Source organism: Solanum stenotomum, chromosome 12 (genome assembly GCF_019186545.1).
Source record: "Solanum stenotomum isolate F172 chromosome 12, ASM1918654v1, whole genome shotgun sequence".
In the NCBI taxonomy this organism is placed as follows: domain Eukaryota; kingdom Viridiplantae; phylum Streptophyta; class Magnoliopsida; order Solanales; family Solanaceae; genus Solanum; species Solanum stenotomum.
Window position 1 is genome coordinate 49340278 of NC_064293.1, and position 24237 is coordinate 49364514.

General features: G+C 34.3%; 3 protein-coding genes across 3 annotated transcripts; all 3 read left to right on the forward strand.

Annotated features, from left to right (window-relative positions):
• The first annotated feature begins 5535 nt into the window (after window positions 1–5535).
• LOC125849253 (probable galactinol--sucrose galactosyltransferase 5) lies at window positions 5536–8726 on the forward strand. The gene is made up of 6 exons (XM_049529299.1): window positions 5536–6161; window positions 6252–6521; window positions 6596–7026; window positions 7116–7293; window positions 7670–8037; window positions 8124–8726. The coding sequence occupies exons 1-6, from the start codon at window positions 5633–5635 to the stop codon at window positions 8685–8687; spliced, it is 2340 nt and encodes a 779-aa protein (XP_049385256.1). The 5' UTR covers window positions 5536–5632; the 3' UTR covers window positions 8688–8726.
• Window positions 8727–12451: 3725 nt separating this feature from the next.
• LOC125848174 (pollen-specific leucine-rich repeat extensin-like protein 2) lies at window positions 12452–15890 on the forward strand. The gene is made up of 3 exons (XM_049527995.1): window positions 12452–12824; window positions 13093–13371; window positions 14408–15890. The coding sequence occupies exons 1-3, from the start codon at window positions 12543–12545 to the stop codon at window positions 15494–15496; spliced, it is 1650 nt and encodes a 549-aa protein (XP_049383952.1). The 5' UTR covers window positions 12452–12542; the 3' UTR covers window positions 15497–15890.
• Window positions 15891–17580: 1690 nt separating this feature from the next.
• LOC125847705 (zinc finger CCCH domain-containing protein 41) lies at window positions 17581–24052 on the forward strand. The gene is made up of 5 exons (XM_049527373.1): window positions 17581–17744; window positions 19923–20733; window positions 20832–21977; window positions 22444–22797; window positions 23373–24052. The coding sequence occupies exons 2-5, from the start codon at window positions 20020–20022 to the stop codon at window positions 23751–23753; spliced, it is 2595 nt and encodes an 864-aa protein (XP_049383330.1). The 5' UTR covers window positions 17581–17744; window positions 19923–20019; the 3' UTR covers window positions 23754–24052.
• The last annotated feature ends 185 nt before the right edge of the window (window positions 24053–24237 follow it).

Below are 24237 nucleotides of genomic sequence, written 5' to 3' on the forward strand. Positions count from 1 at the left end.
GAATTATATAACACCTACTTTTGTTGCCTTTTTGATAAGAAAAAAGTGTTGGATCTTAAGAAAAAATTGTATTTTTTCAAAAGATATAAAAACAATTTATTTAGAGATGGTCGGCGCTTGTGAGGCCACCATTATTACACGTGGACCCTCATTCTTCAAGTAAGTTGTCACACTTTTTCCTCTTAAATAAAATAACCGTATGCATTTCATTGTTCTTGAATGTCGCATTAAATTAAATAGTGATAGACGTCAGAATCAATAGTACTTCCCCTTTAGAATCGTCGCTATAAGAGGATTCTACTTATGGATTGGGATATGACTCAATTAGCGATAATTATAAAATTCTTAGGATTAACAAGGAGATCGATGCAGTAGATGAAATTCTTGCACTAAAAAGAGATGAAATTCTCGCACTAAAAAGTGATTCCTGGAGAGGAATTTATTCGCCCTCAAAAAGGTTTGGGGGCGATGCTTCCATGTTGCATGGTAAGGAATGTTTGTCCTTTGTAAATGGAGCGTTTCACTGGCATGATTATTACACGGACTTCATGGTGTCGTTAAGTATTTCAGATGAGATATATAAGAGAATATCCTTACCAAAAAATGTGTGTTTATCCTCTAAAAACATAAATGGAACATGATTATTGAAATGGGTGTATTGTATTGGGAAGTAAGCTTTGTGTTTTTAATAACAACGAGGTTACTTTCAATTTATGGATAATGAAAGAGTATGACGTTCAGGATTCTTGGATAAAATTACTCACATTACCAAGTAATGGGGTTGTTTCAATTATACCCATATATAGTTTTTCCGAGGGTAATGTGCTACTTCGATACAAATACCGTGATATAGAAGTTATTGATAGAATATTTATTGAAACAAAAGTTATTTATAGAACTGAGAATCAAATATAGTCTTTTAATTCTGATGATATTGATCCACTTTCCTTTTTCATGGATGGTTTTGTTTATACGGAAAGTTTGACCAATCCAAAAGAGATTGATGCACATACAAACATACTAGACATTCCTTAGAAAACGGAAAAGGGAGAATTTGCAAGAAAAAGTCAAATAGATTGATGTACCGAAATATTTTTAATACATATTAACAGTTTGCCTACCATTACTTATTTAGTTTGGGCTACTACCATTACCTAGTACTCGAACTTTAATTATTTTATTTATTTTGTCTAAGAAAATTTGTGTTGCTTTATTTTGTGCCCTCTCGTCCTATTCTTTTTCACTTAGCTATTTTCATATTGATGTTAATTTTGCACGCCAATATGCATTGTTGATACAACTATAAGTGATTGGATTAATGTTTTTTAAATTTCAGAAAATAATACTCCTATCAATTTTATTTTCTGCTCCACTAATTAGCTTACATGACATGACAATCCTCACAAGTCAACATCATCCCTTTATTTCAACCAACACGCTATTCACAAACAAACATGAAAAGTGTCTAACCTTTATAATTTCTATTTAAAAAAAAATTAATGATCATACTCACATGAATTATTATTGTTATTACCATTATTATACGCACCTATATCACTAATTATAGAGCACCATAAGTTCTTTAAATTGCTCCGTACATTTCAAGATTAATTGTACATTTGTAATTATAAAAAAGTATGTTTTTATTATGATAAGTTAAAACATATATACATATATTGTTAGTTATACACTAGTCAAGGTTATGACATGTCTAAACCAAAAAGAAAATAAATTAAAGTATTTACGCGTTTTCACTTTTATGCTTTAATATAATTAATGCAACTTTCTTCTTCAAGAAATTAAACGTAACGTCCGCCGACTGATAAGGTTTTAAGTAATGGATAAGGAACATGACATTATGCATGCAAAGTGTGAGCTGCTTATTGGGACGTGTGGTTAGTTAACTGTAGTACATAACTGTTGAAACAAAACTGTCAACCGTTTTCAACTACTTAAATAATAACCGTAATTGTTGAAACAGAATTTTGGAAAAAAATAAATTGTGTCACTTATAGTTGAGTCGAAAATGAAATTAATAATCGACACTTATATTGAAATTGGTCATCTACGTTATCCTCCGTTGGGTAGGGTCTTGAAAAGAGGTGAGTTACTAACTTATTTCTAAGAAGCAAATTCATAATCTAAAATTTATTGATTTTTATAATTGTCTCAAACTATAATCAGTTTCACTGTACACATCCAAATATTTAGTAAATCTTTTAATATATATATACAAAATTTATATACGTAGAAGATTAAAGCTATTGCGTTTTCATAAATTTATACATTTGTCTACGTAGCTTTTAGTTGCGTGGCTTCTGGAATTATATAATACCTACTTTTGTTCCCTTTTTTTATAAGAAAAAGCGTTGGATCTTAAGGAAAAGGAAGAAAAAAATTGTATTTTTTCAAAAGAGATTGAACAATTTATTTAGAGATGGTTGGTTCTTGTGGGCCCACCATTATTACATATTCTCAAGTTAATTGTCACATTTTTTCCTCTTAAATAAAATAACCGTTTGAATTTAATTGTTCTTCAATGTTGCATTAAATAGTGATAGATGTATATATACGATTATTCACGTGAATTGTAATAGAAGTAACATGTATTATTAAAAAATGACTCAAAAAATATTATAAATTACAACAAATTAATAACTTTAAATATATTTTTTAAATATATAAAAAAAATTTGATTGATTCTTCAAATTCCTTTTATATCACAAAGACTAAAAAAAAAAGTAACATATATTGGGCACGTGCTGGCACGAGCACCAAATATCTAGTATTCTTAGGCTTAACTATAAGTGTGGATAGCCATACAGGTGGGTGGCGGTCGACATGCCCGCTTACATGTGTGGGTCCAACTTGCATATACATTTGTCTATTTTTCCTTCCGTTTTACTTTGTTTGTCTTATTTTTTACTTTTTTTATATATTTAAAAATTACGTAAAAAATACTATAAATCATGATAATTGACAATTTAAAATATTTTTAAAAAACATATAAAAAAATTTGATTGATTCATAAAATGGGACAAATGAAGTAACATGTATTACTTTCCACTACTTAACTATAAGTGTGGATAACCACACAGGTGGCGATCGACATGTCTGCTTCACCTGTGTGGTTCCACACTTACATATACATTTGTCTACTTTTTTCCTCTGTTTTGATTTGTTTGGCTTATTTTTTATATTTTTTTATATATATTTAAAAATTGCGTAAAAAATATTATAAATTATGATAATTGACAACTTACTATATTTTAAAAAAACATATTAAAACTCAATTGCTTATAAAAAAAATTTCGATTGATTGAGAAGTACCATGTACTCCCTCTATCCACTTTTAATTATCATGTTGCGCTTTTCGAAAGTCAATTTAACTAATTTTTAAAATTAAATTAGATTACATTAATTTAATATTTAAAAAAATATATAGATATTCAAAAACTATACGAAATGCACTATAAAATTGCAATTTTTTGCATATCAATATGATGAAAAATACATCGTAAAATGTTAGTCAAAATTCTTATTGTTTGACTCTAAAAAGGAAATTATGACAATTAAAAGTGGACGGAGGTAATATTATTTAATTTGAAAACTACATAAAAAGTTGTAAATCTCAATAATTAACAACATATTGACTCTTGAAATTTTCTTTGTGCTACATATATTGGGACAAAGAAAGTAACAAATATTATTTAAAAATTATGTAAAAGTACTATAAACTACAATAATTAACAACTTAAAATACTTAAAGATCATATTAAAATTTAATTGACTCTCTAAATTTTATCTATGTTACATAAAGTGAAATTAAGAAAATAACATATATTGGGCTCATGCTAGCACACTTGTGTCTAGTATTCTTAGAAATGAAAGAATCTTTTTGTGAAACACTTTTTGAAATAAATTTCAAACAAGTCTTTTTGTAATCGTAATTATTCTATATTATTTTTTAAATATCTTGACTTTTCAATTATTGTGACTTGTAGTACTTTTATATAGTTTCAATTATATAGGATTTATTTTAATAAACAAACTTGAAGATTTCATGTCTGAATTCTCTGTCAAATTATATCAAACCGTTTGACTATCAAATTCAAATGATGCCACATAAATTCGAAGTGAGAAAGTATTATCATTTTCACCTCATTGATATACTTTGATATATGAACCCCATGAGGTTAATTTTTTACCTGTATTATATTCAACGTGGTCTGACTCAATACACAAAAAAATAAATTAAAAAAAATAGACATTACCGTGAAAAATTCAAAAAATTGTGTCAATGACCAAATCATCCTTTCTCAAGTTCGAGATAGTAATAATAGTGCAGCTCCATCACCTTACACCACGAGGGATAAAGCAGTAACTTCCACTCCGGATTGCTTTGTGGGCTTTAAGGCAAATGAGGCCCAATGCCACCACGTTGTGCCAATTAGCTGAAGGACATCAACTTCATATACAGCTTGGTTAAACTCATTAATTGCCAGGATTCAGAAGTTTAAAGTGTTTATTCTTGGCTAGTATTTAGGCCAAGTTTTTAGTAAAATTACGCAATGTGTTTTTGACCTCAAAGTTTTTCAAGAATATTTGGCTATTTTAAAAAACATGATTTATACCCATAAGTTTTATAAACTATTAAAAACATCCATAAATTTGTATTATCTATTTATAATGAATGTGTTCCGTTAAAAAATAACCTCATTAACATAATTGATAACAATCAACAACAACAAAATAACAATATATGCAAAAGAAATACATCAATCGCATATTCAAACTTGTCATTGATTCGATTATAATTATAACCTATTAAAAACAAATTGTTCTTTTTTTCTCAACTTTTTCACTCAAACAAAATTTTCTTTTTTCTCAATCTTGTAATTTAATTTTGTCACTCAAACTAAAATATTATGGGTATTTTTATAAAATATAAAAGTTTGAGGTAATTTTAAATTTTTTAAAATTCCCCAATACTAGAACTTGGCCCAAAAACTAGTTTTTTCTAGTATTTGGGAACTTGAAATTCTTGACAACATATTTATCACGTTAGTTTTTTCAAGTTTTCCTAAATTTTCCCTATATATTCTTAGGACCAAACAGGTCATAAATGTAAGTAGAAATAAAGACCACATTTACATTAAATTGTTTGAAATACACAAACCAATTAATTTGCGTAGATCTTCCGTTGATGATATTTTATAAAGTAAAAATAAGAGGGAAAACAAATATATATATAATATGGTGCACTCCTCTTATTTAATTTATACTAGTCAAAATTAATTTCAAAATCCTACAAAATGACTAGAAGAAATCTTAGGTACACGTGGATAATATTAATTAGCTACATACCTTTTACACTGCACTAAGCTGTCCCCACCTAAATCTAAGAAAATTCAATTCTTGCCAAACCGACCAACAAATCTTTCTTCCCCTGAAGTTTCCTATTTTGCATAGTCATCACCCTTTTTATGTGCTATAAATTTGCAATCTCCCAAATTACCAAATCCTCATAACTTCATTTTACTCTCAACAACACTCTACACATTCAATTCTAAAAAAGTATTTTTCTGTGATATTCTTGATCAATTTTTTTTTATTTTGTATATTTTCATCCATGGCTCCAATTTTTAACAAAGCTGATGGAAACTTCAAAATTCATGTTGATTGTTCAGACATTACCTTGAAAAATTCAAAATTCTTGGTCAATGACCAAATCATCCTTTCTCATGTTCCAAATAATATTAGTGCAACTCCATCACCTTACACCACTAGGGACAAACCAGTAACTTCCACTCCGGGTTGCTTTGTGGGCTTTAAGGCAAATGAAGCCCAGAGCCACCACGTTGTGCCAATTGGGAAACTGAAGGACATCAAGTTTATGAGTATTTTCCGGTTTAAAGTATGGTGGACTACTCATTGGACCGGAACTAATGGAAGAGACCTTGAACATGAGACTCAAATGGTCATTCTTGATAAGTCTGATTCATTAGGCCGGCCTTATGTCTTGCTTCTACCACTCATTGAAGGCCCCTTCCGAGCTTCTCTCCAGCCCGGAATGGACGATTTCATCGACGTTTGCGTCGAAAGTGGGTCCAGTAAAGTTACCGGAGACTCCTTCCATAGCATACTGTACATGCATGCAGGTAAGTGCATGACAAACGTATAATTTTGTAAAATTAGTACTAATATAAATATTAGAATTCATAAAGATTTCGTATATGTTATTAATACAGGTGATGATCCGTACAGCTTGGTTAAAGATGCAATTAAAGTAGCTAGGATTCATCTAGGTACTTTTAAGCTCCTTGAGGAAAAAACACCTCCAGGAATTGTGGATAAGTTTGGTTGGTGTACATGGGATGCATTTTACCTTACGGTGCACCCTCAAGGTGTGTGGGAAGGTGTGAAAGGGCTAGTTGATGGTGGGTGTCCACCTGGGCTCGTGTTGATTGATGATGGTTGGCAATCCATTTGTCACGACAATGACCCAATCACCTCAGAAGGTATTATCGATCCTCGTTAAATTATCTAATAGTCGTTAGAGATATTTTTTTGAAATTATATTATGTCTGTACAGGTACAAATAGAACTTCTGCCGGTGAGCAAATGCCGTGTAGGCTTATTAAATTCGAGGAAAATTATAAGTTTAGAGATTATGTGAGTCCTAGAAGTTTGGGGCAGGGTGACCCTAACAATAAGGGCATGGGTGCTTTTATTAAGGACCTTAAGGAGGAGTTCAACACAGTGGACTTTGTGTACGTGTGGCATGCTTTATGTGGGTACTGGGGCGGGTTAAGGCCCGGGGTATCGGATCTACCCGAATCCAAAGTTATTAGACCCAAATTAACTCCTGGATTAGAGAAAACAATGGAAGATTTGGCAGTTGATAAAATTGTGAACAATGGAATTGGGTTGGTCCCACCAGAAATTGCTGAAAAGTTGTACGAGGGTCTACACTCTCACCTAGAATCTGTTGGGATTGATGGTGTCAAAGTCGACGTCATTCACGTAACTACTCGATTTTTTATTAAATTTTTTATACTCTCAGTATATATTAACGATATTAAAAATTGTTTTTTTTTCTAATGGATGTGCAGTTGCTGGAAATGCTATGTGAGGATTATGGTGGTAGAGTGGATTTGGCTAAGGCTTATTATAAAGCCTTGACAGCTTCAGTAAAGAAACATTTTAATGGAAATGGAGTCATTGCTAGCATGGAACATTGCAATGATTTTATGTTTCTTGGTACTGAGACTATTGCCCTTGGTCGTGTGGGTAAGTTACCAAAAAATTGTATTGGATTATTCTTTCCTATTTTACCCTTTATTATAATTTATATTATATATAAGTACTTTTGCAAAATTAAAACTCACAACATGATACGAGTTGGTGAAACTTTAATTGTTTATTGATTATATATGGTTTTGTATTTGTCGTGTTTTGTAGGTAAGTTATAATTTATAATACTGATAATTAATAAACTGGGGCAAGTTATAGGAAATAATTTATGATAATTAATTATGACAAGGACACGTATACAAAGATTATCGGTCCTAATATGAAAGAAAAGATATGTACAGACAATTCCTAATATAAAGTTGAAATTGTATCGTGAAAATTAAATGGCTTTTGTTTTTTTTACATTGTGCAGGAGATGACTTTTGGTGCACAGATCCTTCTGGTGATCCAAATGGTACATTTTGGCTACAAGGTTGCCACATGGTGCATTGTGCCTACAATAGCTTGTGGATGGGCAATTTTATTCACCCAGACTGGGACATGTTTCAGTCAACACACCCTTGTGCTGAGTTCCACGCAGCTTCACGAGCTATTTCTGGTGGCCCTATTTACATTAGTGACTCTGTTGGCCAACACAACTTTGACCTACTCAAAACATTGGTGTTGCCTGATGGTTCCATCCTGCGTTGCCAACATTATGCACTTCCCACTCGTGATTGCCTCTTTGAAGATCCACTCCATAATGGAAAAACTATGCTCAAAATTTGGAACCTCAATAAGGTATAAGATATCACGTTTATATATATTTATCGGCTATTATTTTGATGGATAAAAATACGAGATACTAATTTTTGGTCTTTTTTTAGTATACGGGAGTCGTTGGTGCATTTAATTGTCAAGGTGGAGGGTGGGACCGTGAGGCTAGACGTAACATTTGTGCTTCTCAATATTCCAAGGCTGTGACTTGTCAGGCCGGCCCAAAAGATGTTGAGTGGAAGCATGGAACAAGCCCAATTTACTTGGAAAAAATTGAAACCCTTGTGCTCTACTCATTCAAAGAAAAGAAGTTGGTTTTGGTAAAGCCAACAGACAGGGTCCAAATCACTCTCGAGCCTTTTAATTTCGAGCTTTTAACGGTTTCTCCTATTACAATTTTGGGAACCAAATCAGTCCAATTTGCTCCAATTGGGCTGGTGAATATGCTCAATACAGGTGGGGCGATTCAGTCGATTGAGCTGGACGATGAATCTAATTCAGTTGAAGTTGAAATAAAAGGCGTTGGCGAAATGAGGATTTTTGCTTCTCAGAAACCAAGCACTTGTAAGACTAATGGAGAAGTTGTCCCATTTGAATATGAGGATTTCATGGTTAAAATTGATGTACCATGGTCCAGTCCTTCTGGTTCATGTGTCATTGAATATTTGTTTTGACATAACTAGCTAATCATGAGCTGGTAAGTTTTACCTATCAACCTTTTTTTTATATATAGCTAATCCCAACTTTGTTTGGGGATTAAGCATAATTATTGTTATTTTTATGTAACTAGCTAATGTGAGGGGCTTTTCCTAGTTTTTGTATTTGCCCCATTTTTCATTAAAGTCACATATGACTTTATACATGTATACCTCAAGTGTGTTGTGAGGATGAAATATACTAGTAAATAAGCTTTGTATATACATATATAGTCTCTCTTCTTTTTTTTAATTAGTAGTATATTAGGATGATACAAAATTAATCACAGCAAATATTATCGTACTTATTTGAGCACATTAAATCTAATTATTTCAATAAAATTGCAACTATCAATTTTGTTTATGTAAAAAGGAGCCACACACACCCCACCCTAGCTATCCCCACAGTACAGGCCCGTTTCATATTAGGCCCACAATTAGAATCCGGATCCGGAAACAATGCAAAGCTTCAATTTCATAACTACAAGTAGTCGTTCAATCAACTACGCTTCTTTCACAAATTTGTGAACAATTTTTGTTTACATGATATAAACACATTCATCGCAATATTAATTTTATTTGAATAGATTGTATATATGTAATTTTTCAGAAAGTAACTAATTCGTAGTTAATACAATGTGAATAAGGAAATTAACATGTCAATTTAACAAGTGCATAAGAAATTATCAATTTCTTTTTATGAACATTTAAATTTAAATAATGTTATATTAAGATTTTGTTTATTTATGAACTCTAAACATATGCGAGAATAATCCACCAGCGAATTGCAGCGGGAGTTTTTTGGGAGTGTTTTTCCCCTACATTGAGCATGCTGCCTTTTGGTTAATTTTTATTTATTTATTTAAAGGAGAAAACATAGAATTACTTAGGATAAAACCAGAATTTTTTTATTTTTTTTTCTCTCACCATATATTTAAGATTTCTTTCATTATTAATGATTTTTAATTTTAAAACACTGAAATTGTCAAAGCTAACTATGTTGACTAAAATTTTTGGGATTACTACGGTCTATGGTTATATTACTAAAAATGATTGTGCAACAGTGCTAGGACTCTTATTATTGTTTACTTTGCCAAAAATACTTCAATTCAAAGTATTTGATATTGGGTATTACACGAATTCTTCTCATAAGCAAATTCTAATCCTTAAAATATGGAAGAAAAACCTAATGAAAAAATATCATACAAATTTTAACACAAAAAATAAAGGAAAATTAAGAATTCTAATCCGTAAAATATGGAAGAAATTTACTGTAATTAGTACTTCAATCCTTTTAGGTTTATATCTACACTTCAATCCTTTTAGGTTTATATATATACTTAACCCTAAACCACATAGCAGCAATATTAAATCATACTAGAAAACCTCTTATTCTCTTCAGCTTCGCCAATATGGTAATGGTAATGGGAACTCACATTCTAGAGGAGGGAATACTTATTGACATTCTCACTAAACTTCCTGTTAAGTCTCTTTTTCGTTTCAAATGTGTATCGAAATCTTGGAAGACATTATTAACTGAGCCTTACTTTAAGAAGAAGCATCACAATCATGCCAAAAATCAACTTGATTCCCAAAAATTGCTTATTATTATTGGGGGTAAAATTTTAAATTTCTATTGCACTTCTTTATCCCCAAATCAACTACTTGTTAATGATATACATACAGTTTCAAAACCACCATTCAGTCATTATAAAATGTATTGTTGTTGCGATGCCTTGTTTCTCATCGGGATTTGGACCGGACTTTCTCGGGACCAGCCTACAATGCTATTGCTATGGAACCCTACTACGTCAGAATCAATAGTACTTCCCCCTTTAGGATCGCCAAAACAGGAATCAACTTATGGATTGGGATATGACTCGACTAGTGATGATTATAAAGTCCTTAGGATTGACAAGAACGGCACTGCACTAGATGAAATTGTAGCACTAAAAAATGGTTCCTGGAGAAAAATTTATTCGCCCTCAATTGGGCCTGTAGGCAATGTTTCCATTTTGTATGGTAAGGAATGTTTGCCCTTTGTAAATGGAGCGTTTCACTGGCTTGGTATTGATTCTTCTGATACACAATCCATGATGTCGTTAAATATTTCAGATGAGACATATAAGAGAATACCCTTATAAAAAAATATGCCTTTATACACCTGAAAGCGTGATTATTGAAGAGGGCTTATCTGTGTTGGGAAGTATGATTTGTCTTTTTAACCATAACGAAATCACTTTCAATTTATGGATAATGAAAGAGTATGGTGTTCAGGAATCTTGGATAAAGTTACTCACATTACCAACTAATGGAGCATTTTCAATTATACCTATATATAGCTTTTCCGATGGTAAAGTGCTGAATTACGAGGAATGAAGGTTATTTATAGAACATGTGACGATCGAATATGGTCTTTTGATATTGATCCACTTTCCTTTATCCTAGATGGTTTTGTTTATATGGAAAGTTTAATCAATCCAAGAGAGATTGATGCATATCAGATTCATAAACAAACAGACTTGACATTTTTTAGAAAGTGAAAAAGAGAGGGTTTGCTCGAATAGATTGATTGTATATTTCTTTTATAAATAGTAGTTTCGCCTAGCCATCCTAATTTAGTTTGGGATACTACCATTACTTAGTACTAGAACTTTAATTCCTATGTAGCTTTATTTTGTGCCCTCTCGTCCTATTCTTTTTCACCTAGCTATTTTCATATTGATGTTAATTTGGCATGCCAATATGCATTGTTGATACATCTATATATAAATGATCGATTGGATTGTTTTTTAAATTATAGCGAATTCGTCTTGTCTAAATTATTCAAAAATGAAAAAAAGGAGTATAATTTTATTCTTAGTTTTCAACGAATCCTCGTTCAATTAGTTTGATAATTTTTTAAAAAGAATGTTGAAATACAAGATAATTTTGTCAATCTTGACACGAAGTTTGATGTCTAATAGGCTACTTACAAGAGTAGCCAGCAGCTTGCTAATAACTATAGTAATTTTTTCAAAATGATTTTTCACTTTAATATAATTTATGCATATATTCTAAAGAATATTTGATTGCGATTTTAAATTAGAAATTATGTTGTACAAAAAGTTAACAGTAATGCATTTTTTATGCTAATTCTTATAAGTTATAGGCAATTATAGGCTTAAGACATTGACGTTTTTTATCTTCCAGTAAGATTCAATCCAACAAAAAATTATATCAAAGTAATTCAATAATAAAGAATCACATTAATTAATTAAAAAGAAATGAAAAGTTTTTCAACGAAAACAAATCAATTATGGAACTCAATTTTTTTTTTGACATAACTCCATTTTTTTGACAATATTGATACGAATTCATTAATTTACTAGCATAGCTTTAGCCTTTATTTATTTTGTTTGCAACAAATTTTAAAATGATGGAAAATAAATTACAATCACAATAAAATATGATGAAACATAATTTTAATAATAAACTTTGTGGGTACAAATTTATTTACTATCTCTTAATTTTCACTCATAAGATTTCTCATTAAAAACAGCAATATGTCAAAGGGTTCTCACCCCTTTGATGTGATTTTCTCATTTAACTTACTTCACGTGCAATGATAATAGCACGGGCAAAACCCACGAATGCAAAGCCCAGTTACATTCGACTTTCCCGACGAGGCCCGTTTCAGATTAGGCCCACAATTAGGATCCAAAATGTCCACCGGCAAAACTGAGAAGCGACAAATGATTTTTTCTGAAACAACGCAGAAGCTTCAATTTCATATCTACAAGTAGTGATTCAATCAAGTAAGCTTCTTTCACAATTTTTGTTTACATGATATAGATGAATTCATCGCACTACATGGATAAGCAGATCATGGATCTATCGAATTCACAGAACAGCAACAACAACAATGACTTCATCGATCTCGTTAACCCTCAGGCGGATCATCACATTAGCGGCGGCGATCAGAAGAAAGAAGATATTGTTCCCAGTTATGAATTTCATCCAATTCGCCCAATTGGATCTTCATCGCCTAAATCTAACATTGATTCTAGTAATGTTGGCGTAGCTAGGGCTTGGAATTCTGCTGATTCCAAAAACAATACTGAGAGTAATATCAGAGTAAACTTCTTCACCTATCTCTCTTTGCATGCATACATGTTCTTTTTTAATACCTATAATCTAGGCGGATCTAAGAAATGCGGGCAGAAATATATATATTTCAATTTGTTCGACTTGATGCCACCATATTAACAATTCATGTACATATCCATCATCATTCTCGCCCATAGCTGATTAATTAGGTTAAGGAAAATATTAGGCGACCCTAATTTGGAATAAACACTCCTTTCAGTTGAGATTTTCTTATTTTGTTCTCACTTCTATGCAGAATTATGGTTCTCTTGACACAATTGATCCTACCAAGGTTATTGTGGAGAAAGATTTGGGCAGTGTTTATTCATCTCTATTATCAGAAATTGATCATACAGTTAAGAAGTATGCTGATAATCTTCTACATGCAGTGGAGGGAGTGAGTGCTCGCCTATCACAGTTGGAGACTAGAAATCGCCAGATTGATAACTCTGTTGATGAACTCAAGTTGTCCGTTGGTAACAGCCATGGTGTCACCGATGGAAAATTGAGACAGCTAGAAAATATTCTTAGAGAGGTACCCTTAGATCTTAGATTTATCAACTTGTCCTTCAATTAAGCTTCTCTTGGTTTGACACTAGAATGAAATCAAGTAAACTACTCTAGAGTTGTGTAGCCGTAGGCTGCATCTATGTTTCTTTCCTTGTTGACTAGGTGTAAGTGTAACTCTTCTTTTTAGCATTTTTCCAGTTATCATCCTTAGAATGAAAAGTATAAAATAATTTCCCCTTTTATCCTTGTTTGAAGTCCATGGTTGCTCTTGACTTCTTTATGTATTACTTCGTTCCCTATCTATTTTGAACTACTACACACGGTAATGAAGTTGTAGTTCTGAAATATACACAGTGAGAAAAGTTTCTTCATAGGCTTGTCTCTTTGTGTAATGACTTGCAAGGACATTTCGGACACCTTAATCCATCTGTATATCTAAACCTGTTAGATGTCAGAGAACCTTGATGCAGCTCAATGTAATGCTAGGAAAAGTGAGGTGCTCATTAAGGGACTGCTTCTGATTAACTACTTGAGTTCCATAGAGAGGCTATAAATCGTTCTATATTTGCTTCATATGACAATTTCAGTTCTAAAACTGTGTTTTGCCATTTATATCCTCACTACGCTTCTGTGATATCAATTCACCCTGGCTTGTAGTGGTAAAATCACTTTGATGTTTTCGTTAAAAACTCATTTATAAATTTTTTGGAAATTGTATGCATCATGTTTATGTCATTCTGGTGTTGTGGTGAATTGCATTGTCATAAAGCTGACTGGTGATTTCTTGGAGAGAAATAATTTTGCCTGTCTTATCTGCTTTGCCCCAGAGAAAGATGAAAATATGATCTCCTAATTGAAAAAGGATACCATTTTAAATTTAATCATACATTTTATGTGTTCTTTTCCTTTTTTGTATTATTATGATGGGTGGTTATTGATTAAGGATGAATATCTTAAATTAAGTGTGGTGGTTTTACGTCTTCTTTCTTCCTTCCCTTTTTCCTCCTTTTGGTGTTCATGATTATTAGTATTTTTACTTGTTTTCTCAAATTGTCATGTAGGTGCAAGATGGTGTTCAGGTGATAAGAGATAAACAGGAAATAATGGATGCTCAGTTGCAGCTCATGAAATCACAAGCTCCAAAGATTGAGCAGCAAGCTGAAACCCATAGTACTACACATACAGATTCATCCCAACCTACAACACCTGCTCCTCTTCATTCTCACCAGCAATTTCCTCCTGTTGCTCTTACACAACCACCTTCTACCCTAGCTCCTCCACCCCATCCTCAACAGAATCTGCCATACCAAGTTCAGCTTCAGAACCAGTTTCCCCAGAATCCAATTCCCTCCCATCCTCAGCCAGAAGCTTATTACCCACCAGCTGGTCAAGCACCAGTAAACTTAAGTCATCAGTACCAACCGCCTGTAGCACAGCAGCATCAACCTACCCCACCACCTCCACATCAACAACATCAGTCCACCCATCAGCCAATCTACTCTCAGCCACCTCCACCTCCACCTGCTCAACCACATCTCCCTCATCCCTCGCAACCTCAACCTCAACCTCTAGTAGGCCATCATCGTGAAGAGACACCTTTTGTACCATCCCAGACTTATCCACCGCCAAGCATCCGCCAACCTCCTCATTCATCTAGTGGAGCCCCTCCATCACAGCAGTTATATGGAACTCCCCCCAATATATTTGAGCCCCCATCTAGTAGACCTGGTCTCGGATATTCTGGTGTATATGGACCATCCTCTGTGCCTGGTGAACCTTATCCTTATAGCAGTTCCCCAGGCCAGTATGGCAGTGGCTCTTCAATGAAACCACTACAAGTTTCCCTACCTACTATGGGCCAGAGTGGTTCAAGTGGCTATCAGCAGCTCCCCACTGCAAGGATATTACCTCAAGCACTTCCAACTGCTTCTGCTGTTTCTGGTGGGTCTAGTTCTCCCGGTACTGGTAATAGGGTTCCTATTGACGATGTTGTTGACAAAGTTACAAACATGGGGTTTCCAAGAGACCAAGTAAGGGCAACAGTTCGGAGGTTGACTGAGAGTGGACAAACAGTGGATTTGAATACGGTGTTGGACAAGTTGATGAATGATGGTGAAGTTCAGCCACCACGAGGTTGGCTTGGTCGGTAGCATGGTTCGTGTTTAAGTTCTTGTATAGAAATTCTTGAGTTTCGAAGTCTGAATTTTTTACTATGCTTGGATTTAAGCGACATTCTTTACTGGTTTAGCGCTTTGTTTTTCTGACTGTCCTGAAACTTCATACTTGTTCTTTCTCACTAGATAGAGATTTGTTAATGTGACATTTCCCTTTGTTTTGCATTTCCTTTCTTTTATTCTCCTGTACAGCATGATTGGAGACATGTAATTTTGCATTTGCTTGATCAGTTTTTGTGCTTAACCAAGCCTCCCTTGTGTATTTTGCTTCTCTTTTTCCGTTCTTCTTTTTGTCAGTTCCTGCATAAACTTATGGTGTATGGATAATAGGTCAATATTTTAGTTCATTATGTGAATCTTTTTTTTCTGCCAACCAAGTGGATTAGATTTATGAAAAGATAAAGTTCCTAATGTGAATTGTTTAGTACTATGATTAGAAAGAAAACCATTTTATTTGCAAATTAACTTAATCTTCCTCCATTTGCAATGTGTAGTAAAGAAATTGTTACATTCTTTATAATTATCATTCTTGAGTGGGACTAATTTATTTTATATTAATACTTGTATTTTTCTTTTGGGGTAAATACTTGTTTAGTAGCATATGTTCATTCAACGCAATCTTTAAAAGACATTACAATAAATAGGACTTCGAATTTCTTATATAATAAATACAGTAATATTTTTATTCACACGTTACCTTATCAAAAATAAAAATATAGATTTATTAACCAAAAAGTCCAAATCATTAGTTTAATTATAACTCTATGCATGAGATAGATATACTTTTAAACAGGAATGTATATTACGTTCGGCATTAATAAATGATCGTGCACTTTTTCCCTTTAGATTGGTTGTATCAGCAAATATTACTCCTTCCGACAATAGTTGTCAACTATACTATTTTGAGATGTCTAACAATATTTGTTTATTTTTATGAAATCAATGGATAATTTAACACTTAGTTCCTAATTTACCCTTATCATTAATTATAGTTATGCCCTTATTACATTTTTAAGACATTATATTTATTATATTCAAAGAGTGATATTGAAAATTGTCCTTCTATTTATAGTTTCTTAAGAAGTGAGCAAAATTAATAGTATTGTTGGACAGAGGGAGTATTAAGGCTGTTTATTAGACGGATGAGCAAATAATTATGTTATTATGTTTACTAATTTGGCTTATTTGGTATATTTTTTTTGTTGGTGAAAGGTAGCATGTATTTAGTAGAATTAATTAAAGTGTGCACAAGTTAGTTCGGTCACTATAATTATCAATATAAAAGTGACTTATCGAATATCGATTTTAAACATACTAATCCATTAGCCAATCAATAAGACATCAGATGATTCGAGATCAATAATGATTGAGTGGTTATCAGGTGATGTATTGGCTCAATCATAATTCTATATTCACTTATTCATCTTCACTCATCAATGTATTAATCTCCCATCAAACAAAATATTTTTTCTAATTGTACTTAAACTAGTAATTTTGTACTTGTAAATCACATGATGCATGTACATAAATATTTATTTAACAAATATTTGCTTGTACAACAATTAATTATTTCAAAACTATGTGGATTTTTAGAATGAATAATATGCACTCCACTTTATAAGTTAAAGATTTATAAATTAGCTTCTGCGTCAACAACTATTAATTCAATAATTCGATACAAATAAGCCAATAAATCAATTTTGTCATTAATTTATCTATTTAATCTTAAACAACCATATATACTCTAGCATGTATGTCTGAGATGAGGTACAAACGCTTTTGGAAAATAACAAATTGTTTCCTAATGTTATTGAAATATCAGATCAATTTTCACAATTTCACCAAATAAGATACTGTATTATTTTTTCTCCTTTATCTTTTTATTTATCAAGTTTTAATTTGACATATTTATTAAGAAAATAATAATTTATATATAAAATTCAATATTTTATTTCTATTAATTAAAGGGTTTGGGTCACAAACATAAAAAGATATCAAATTATGAAAATATTCAACAAGTAAATAAAGAGGGTATTAAACACACTATTTGGAAATGAAGAAAATATTCTCCTGCGTAAAAACCCTCTCGCAGGTTTTCTATACACCAAGAAGAGGAGACCAAGAAAAGAGGGAAATAATATTAACTTCCTTTTTCTCATTTCTCCGGCGATGTTCTATGAATTCCGACCGGTGAATCGAAACCCTAAGAGGCCCATTTTTTGAGGTTCGGTTCTTCTATCTTTTCTTTTCCTCTTTAATTGATTTTCTTTTTGGTTTAGAAATTGTAATCGAGCTTCTTGGTTTTGTTTCTTGATTAATTTGATAAGTATTTGTGATTGAGTGACCGGTAAAAAGTTGTGATTGAACAAGCTATTGGGTGATTATATAGCGTTAGATTGAGTTAGGGTTCTGCAACGACGGTTGCCAGTGAGGATTTTGTCTTTATTCACTTTTACCATTTTTGGTACTTTGGACTGGAATGATTAGAGCTGGTTCATTATTATAAAGAGTTTGTTTCCACTACAATTTATCCAAGTGCTTCAAAATTAACTCCTTTTTGGCTCATTTCAAAATGATTTAATTGGCGTTTTATGCCTGTTTCAGTTGGCTTGGTTTTGGTTTGTCATCTTATTATTAGTAGAAACCAAACTTGATGTCTGCCTGTGTTAATGTGTCTAGGTTCCTAAAATTAAATGACTTTATTGCACTTACATTATTTCCACCTTCTCGTCATTTTTTTATGCTGAGAATATTTAGGAAATGAATCCAGTGTCATCCAATCCAACAATAACAACTATGACTCAATCTCAAACTCTGCAGTGTTATCCAATAATGCTGGTAAATAAGCTAAAGGTGCAAGGCAGAGCTGTTCCTTTTGTTTGTTACTTTTGAATTTTTGAGTGCAGAATAACAAAAGTATAACATAAGTGTAGATCTCCACGTTAGTTTTGTTTCATAAGTATAACTTCACGGATTCTAACGTTGTCATAGACAAAAAGCTTGGTATTTAAGTGGAGGAGAATAGAGGGGCCAGTCCATTATTCAATTGAGTTTCAAATCATGCGCCATAGTCCTTGGGGATTTTTCGGTTACTAAAGAAATTATTGTTTGGGAGAGTTACTTTTATCTTTATAGATCTCCATGTTTGAGAAATAAAATTATTATTCTAGTTATGCCCACCTAAGTAAGGTTGGTCATCAAAGCTGATTATATTTTGATTTGGTTTTATGTGCTGAGCTGGTGAATACCTTTATTGATGTGGTTTTAAAAAAATTCATACTTATTGATATGTAGTATACATGCAGTAGGTGTGTCCAGAGACTAGTTTTAAGGAACAAAAATGATGTACAATACTGAATTAAACAGTCACAATCCAAGACTTAAGATAATTTGTTTAGTATAATTGCATTAAAGAAGACCAAAAATCATAGAGGGCCGGGTAAGAAGATATAAAGGGGTTGGGGGTCTGGGGAAGAAGACCAGAAGGAAGGAGGGTTCTGTGGGAAAAGACGAATTGGGCCAGCCAGGGAAGACGAAGACGTATGGGGGATAAAATTTGTATGAAGAGTCTCTGTTTCCTATTCTTTTGGCAAGGCAATCTGTCGGAGATTGATTTTTGATGACAACTGGTCTCTTTTTGGGATCTGAAAGTTTGATTGTGAAGTGGGGTTGGGAAGTAATGAGGAGAAATGAGTAAGAGGTTGTCAGAAAGGGAGCTTTTTGGGTGAGGTGGTCACTTGTGGCTCCCTGGACACACGTCTTTTTTATTCATCAGTTATTGCTTGGTGTGGAAAATTTTTACCGTGAACTAGAAGGAGGTGTGTCAAAGAGATTTCGTTACAAGTTGGGGACGGGGGACAAGATATTTAATATGCAGCAGGTATTGCATGATAGCTGATTGAGTCATCATCTTTTTTAGATGGATGTTATGATGTTTTTTGAAATTGTGCACGTGCTGGTATAGCATGATAGCTGCCTCCGTTGCTATTTTTTTTAGATGGATGTGGTGTGATAGTTTCTTGAAACTATGGACATTCATCAGGTGTGACATGATATATGTTAGTGTGATTAGTAGCTTGTACAGTTCGAAGAAGCTCAATCTCATATCATATGGGGTATGTCATGTTGCTCGGACTCTATAATAATGTTGCCGCACCCGTGTCGGATCCTCCAAAAATGCACTATTTATAGAGTATCCGACACACACGCATTGATATTTTTGAAAAGTCCGAGCAACATAGTAAGTTATTGATTACTCTTTTCTGGGTTATCCTTTTCTGCAGATTGTTTGGATGAAGTAGGAAGACAAATGTTTAGGTTTCATGTGATTCAGACACAACTTCTCTCGTCACTCTGAAGTGCAATTATTTATATCTTCCCTTTTGTTGTTCCTCCTTTTCAGGCAGTATCAACTTGTTAGGTAATGTTGGCAACTGAACTAGTTTGATTATCTGACGTAGCTGAGGTAAAATTTTCTGTATAAGCAAGGTTGTTGACTCATGGAGCTTAAAGCTTCATCTCCAAAGCCGGTAATTTCAACTTCTGATTGCGACAGTGATCCCGAGGAGAAAGAAATTAGTGATGACGATGATCGTAATCATAAGCATCGTAGAAAGGAAACACGTTCACAGTCTGCAGAGACAGGGGCTCTTGAACCTGTTTTGAGTAGACCATTCAGGAAAAGGAACAAGCCGTTTGAAAATGGACATCCATACCAGGAAGGAGATTCTCACTGGGGTGATACTAGGTTTGGTAAAAGGCGAGGAATGGGTTCTTTTGCCAGGACACCTTCTGATTCATATCAGAGGATGAGGCTAAATCAGTCCGTTTCTGGTCATGCTGGTCCTGGTAGGGGTCGAGGAAGAGAATCTGGTGCTTGGGGTCCCTGTGAATCTAGGTTTGGCTCTATTGATATTGCATCTCAATTGGTGCCACCTCTTCTTTATACTGGAAGGGGGCTGCAAAATGTTTCTAGTGGACAGAGTTCGTCTTGGAATGCATTTGGAATGGTTCCAGGAATGCCTAATGGAGGGCTTGATACACTTCATACCCTTGGTTTACAGGGAACCCTTCGGACAGCCTTGAATCCTGCCATGAGTATGGGAATTCCAAGGCAAATGTGTAGAGACTTTGAGGAGCGTGGATTTTGCCTTAGAGGAGATATGTGCCCACTGGAGCATGGAGTAAATCGCATCGTTGTTGAAGATGTTCAGGTAAGCCTTTCAGCTGAAAAATAGTTGTATTTATCTCTTTCATTAAATTCTATGCTCCTGGGCACTTCGATTCTGACTTTTTGTGTTCCAAATTGCAGAGCCTTTCTCAGTTTAATCTTCCCGTTTCACTTCCCATTGCTCATATGCTGGGACCAAATACTGCACAAGGATCTTTACCCGCAATAGGCCCCTCTGGCTCATCAGCTAGTGGAAAATCTTTACATAGCAAAAGTATCAACCCTCCGGTGATTGACGGTGGATTAGGTATGACTGATGCTTTTGGTGGTGGTTCTGTGGCTGGGGGAGCTGATTTCTATGATCCTGATCAGCCTTTATGGTCAAATGATCATCCTGCAACTTCAACAGCACTCTTGGACGTCAATCAGTCTAAAATTGATGACATGGGGCCTTTGCTGAATGCTGACTCCTCTGTTCGGAATCAGGCTGGGATTTATGATGGCTGTAAACTCGAGCCTATAGATAGAGGTTCCGGAACAGCTTCAGAATCTCAAAGTGTGTGGGGAAGAATGAGTCGTTCAAAAAATAAGTTTGAACCATTCAGTAGCAGTCAGGGTATAACCCGTCATGGTAAGCAAACAAATGTAGATACCATAGACCAGCAAGTGCTGGAATCATCTTCAGAGCCCCAAAGTAGTTCTGGACGCAATATGCGAAACCCATCTCAAAAGGCACTGCGTAGTCTATTTGTAAGAGGGATTCCTCAAAAGGACAACAAACCAGAAGCTCTTCTTTCACATTTTAAAAAATTCGGTGAGGTTATCGACATCTACATCCCGGTAAATGGTGAACAAGCTTTTGTTCAATTTTCTAAGAGGGAGGAAGCTGAGGCTGCTTTAAAAGCACCAGATGCTGTGATGGGAAACCGCTTTATAAAGCTATTCTGGGCAAACAGGGATAGCATTATGGATGATGGAGTACATGGTAGTAGTAATTTACCCCGTGGTGGGACCCCTAGTACAGTTCCACCCCATCTATCCGTTCCTCATAAAAGAAGAGACAATCTGCAGACTGTAGCCCCCAAACCTGCTGAAAATGGTGTTGTTCCAGTAGCCACCTCTGATCTGCCCAAGCCTGTGGCTAAGAATGGTCCCAAAACTACACCAGCTTTGCAAAAAAAGCTGGGAACTTTAGAGCTTCTGAAGGAAGAAATGCGCAAGAAGCAGGAAATGCTTGAGCAGAAGCGGAATGACTTCCGACTCAAGTTGGATAAGCTTGAGAAGCAAGTAATGGCCTCTTCTTGATACTGTAATTTTATTTTATTTTGCTTAGGCTTATTATCTCACAGTTATGGTCGGTCTACTTTTCTTGCTTGTCTTGTGCACTTGAAATATGCCGCTATTTACTATTCTCAGCCAGCATTACGTTGCTGCTCTTCTAAAAAATGTAATTCCATTTGTGTAACTTGAAATCAATCGTATGTCTGCTGCTTGTTTACCTCCCCATGTATGATGATACAACTTCTTATCATTTTTTAAATTTTTTTTTTTTTGTGTGTGTGTTTTGGGTGGGNTTGGGGGGGGGGGGGGGGGGGTTACTACTGGTACGAGTTGGTCTTAATTTGGAGCTACATGGTCGGTGAGGATTCATATAGTCGAGATTGAAGCATAGTAGTAGTAGTACATTGTAAATACTTCTTTATCATAACAACTGGCTGTTGAAACCCCCATATCTTCTGTGTCCTTTATGCAGGCCGTGGGTGTGAAAGATGAGGCAGTGCCAGATCAGTCTGTGAAGAAACCAAAGGGAGGAGGAAAAGGTTCCAACTCTGGTGAAGTGGAAAGTTCAAACCCTGCAGAACCTAGTAATGCTGTGTCATCACCACATGCCAAAGCAACACCATTTAGTAGCAGAACTACAGAGAATGCCGAGCCCAGTTGTTCCAAGTCATCTTCGCTTGTCGCAGTGCAGGAAGCTTCAAACTTGAAGCAGTCGATCCGTCCATTGGCACCAGTTGGCGCACCGTTTATCTTAAATAGATACAAACTAGATAACCGACCCACAACATTCAAGATCCTTCCACCTCTGCCAAGTGGTCTGGCAAATGTAATCTCTCTCACTCTAGAAAATTTGATATATTTATTAAATTCTTTTAGAAGAGAAAAAAGTGTGGATGTTTCTTACTTCCCTTTCCTTATGCTGTTATGCTTTTTGCCTTGCATGTTCTTTCACGGGTTAGACTTGAAATATGTATTATCAGCAAGAGTTTGTTCCCATTCCTCACATTTATGATTTAGTTGGTTCTTCACAGCAAAGCTGTAACGGTGTAAAAATATGTATGTCTCTGCCATAACCTTGTGCCTCCTTGGAATGAGGTATTTCAGGTAGATTGTTTTCAATCATGAAAGTATGCATTTAATTTGTTTTTATTGCACTCATTACTAAGGCATGAATTTGTTCTCGCTTATTTGCACATCTTTGTTTATCTGGAAATTCCTTCTTATGGCTATGGCCCATTTAGGTGCCCCAAATTTTCTTATTGATATGTGAAGAAGGAACTGTAAAACTTTGTTTCAACCTTCTACTTTGTTTGATCTCCCTTGTCTAGTACATGGTTCAGGTTATTTTGGTGATTCACTTGCTCTGCTCTTGTATTCTCATTTCTATATTTCCTTTTTTAGGTTGACGTCCTGAAGGAACACTTTTCTACATTTGGTGATCTTCTGTCTGTTGAGCTGGAAGATTTAGAACCTCAAGATTGTAATAATGGCTCAGAGGTGCTAAATACATCTGCTAGGATATCTTTTCGATCACGCCGGTCTGCTGAAAGAGCATATTTGAATGGTAAATGCTGGCAAGACCAAACTCTGCATTTTATGTGGTTGCAATCCAGTAATTCCGCAAAGGATATTGGTGTTGGAGAAAATGTCACTCCAGCTTCAAAGCAGTCTTCAGATGTTAATGGGCAATCCATTGCAAACAGTTGTCTGGCTGGTTCCCAGGAAGGAAGCGGGGCAGGGAATGGTGAACTTGAAAATCAAGAAAGAAGACAAAAAGAATGAAGATCCAAGTCAAGCTGAATTCTGCATCTGGTTAACAGTTGGCTCAATTCGATTGATCATGATGATGGTCGGATTTCAGAGTTGTACAGTGAGGTAAATTTTAGATCTTTTATATGTAATTTCAGGAGTTTTAGCGATTGACGAAACTCTGTTCCAATTTTGCTTTTACATTATCTGCAAATGTAAAGAGGAATTTTTTATTTTAGACCATACACGGGTCCTTTAGATAAGCTGTACCGAATTCTTGTTAGTCACTGAATGCTCAGACAGAGCCGCCCTTCTTCTGGGTGTTTTATTTATTTATTTCAAGTGACTTCCTTTACTTATACCGGCTTTGCAGCTTTCGGTCCTTTCTTTACGAGTGTCTAGAATAATTTTACTAAAGCAGTGGCTTATTTTGTATAATCTTTTGATAACTAGTACAGCTTAATATTTATCTCTCTCTCATCATTTTCTTTGTGAACTGCGTCTTCTTAAAATTGTT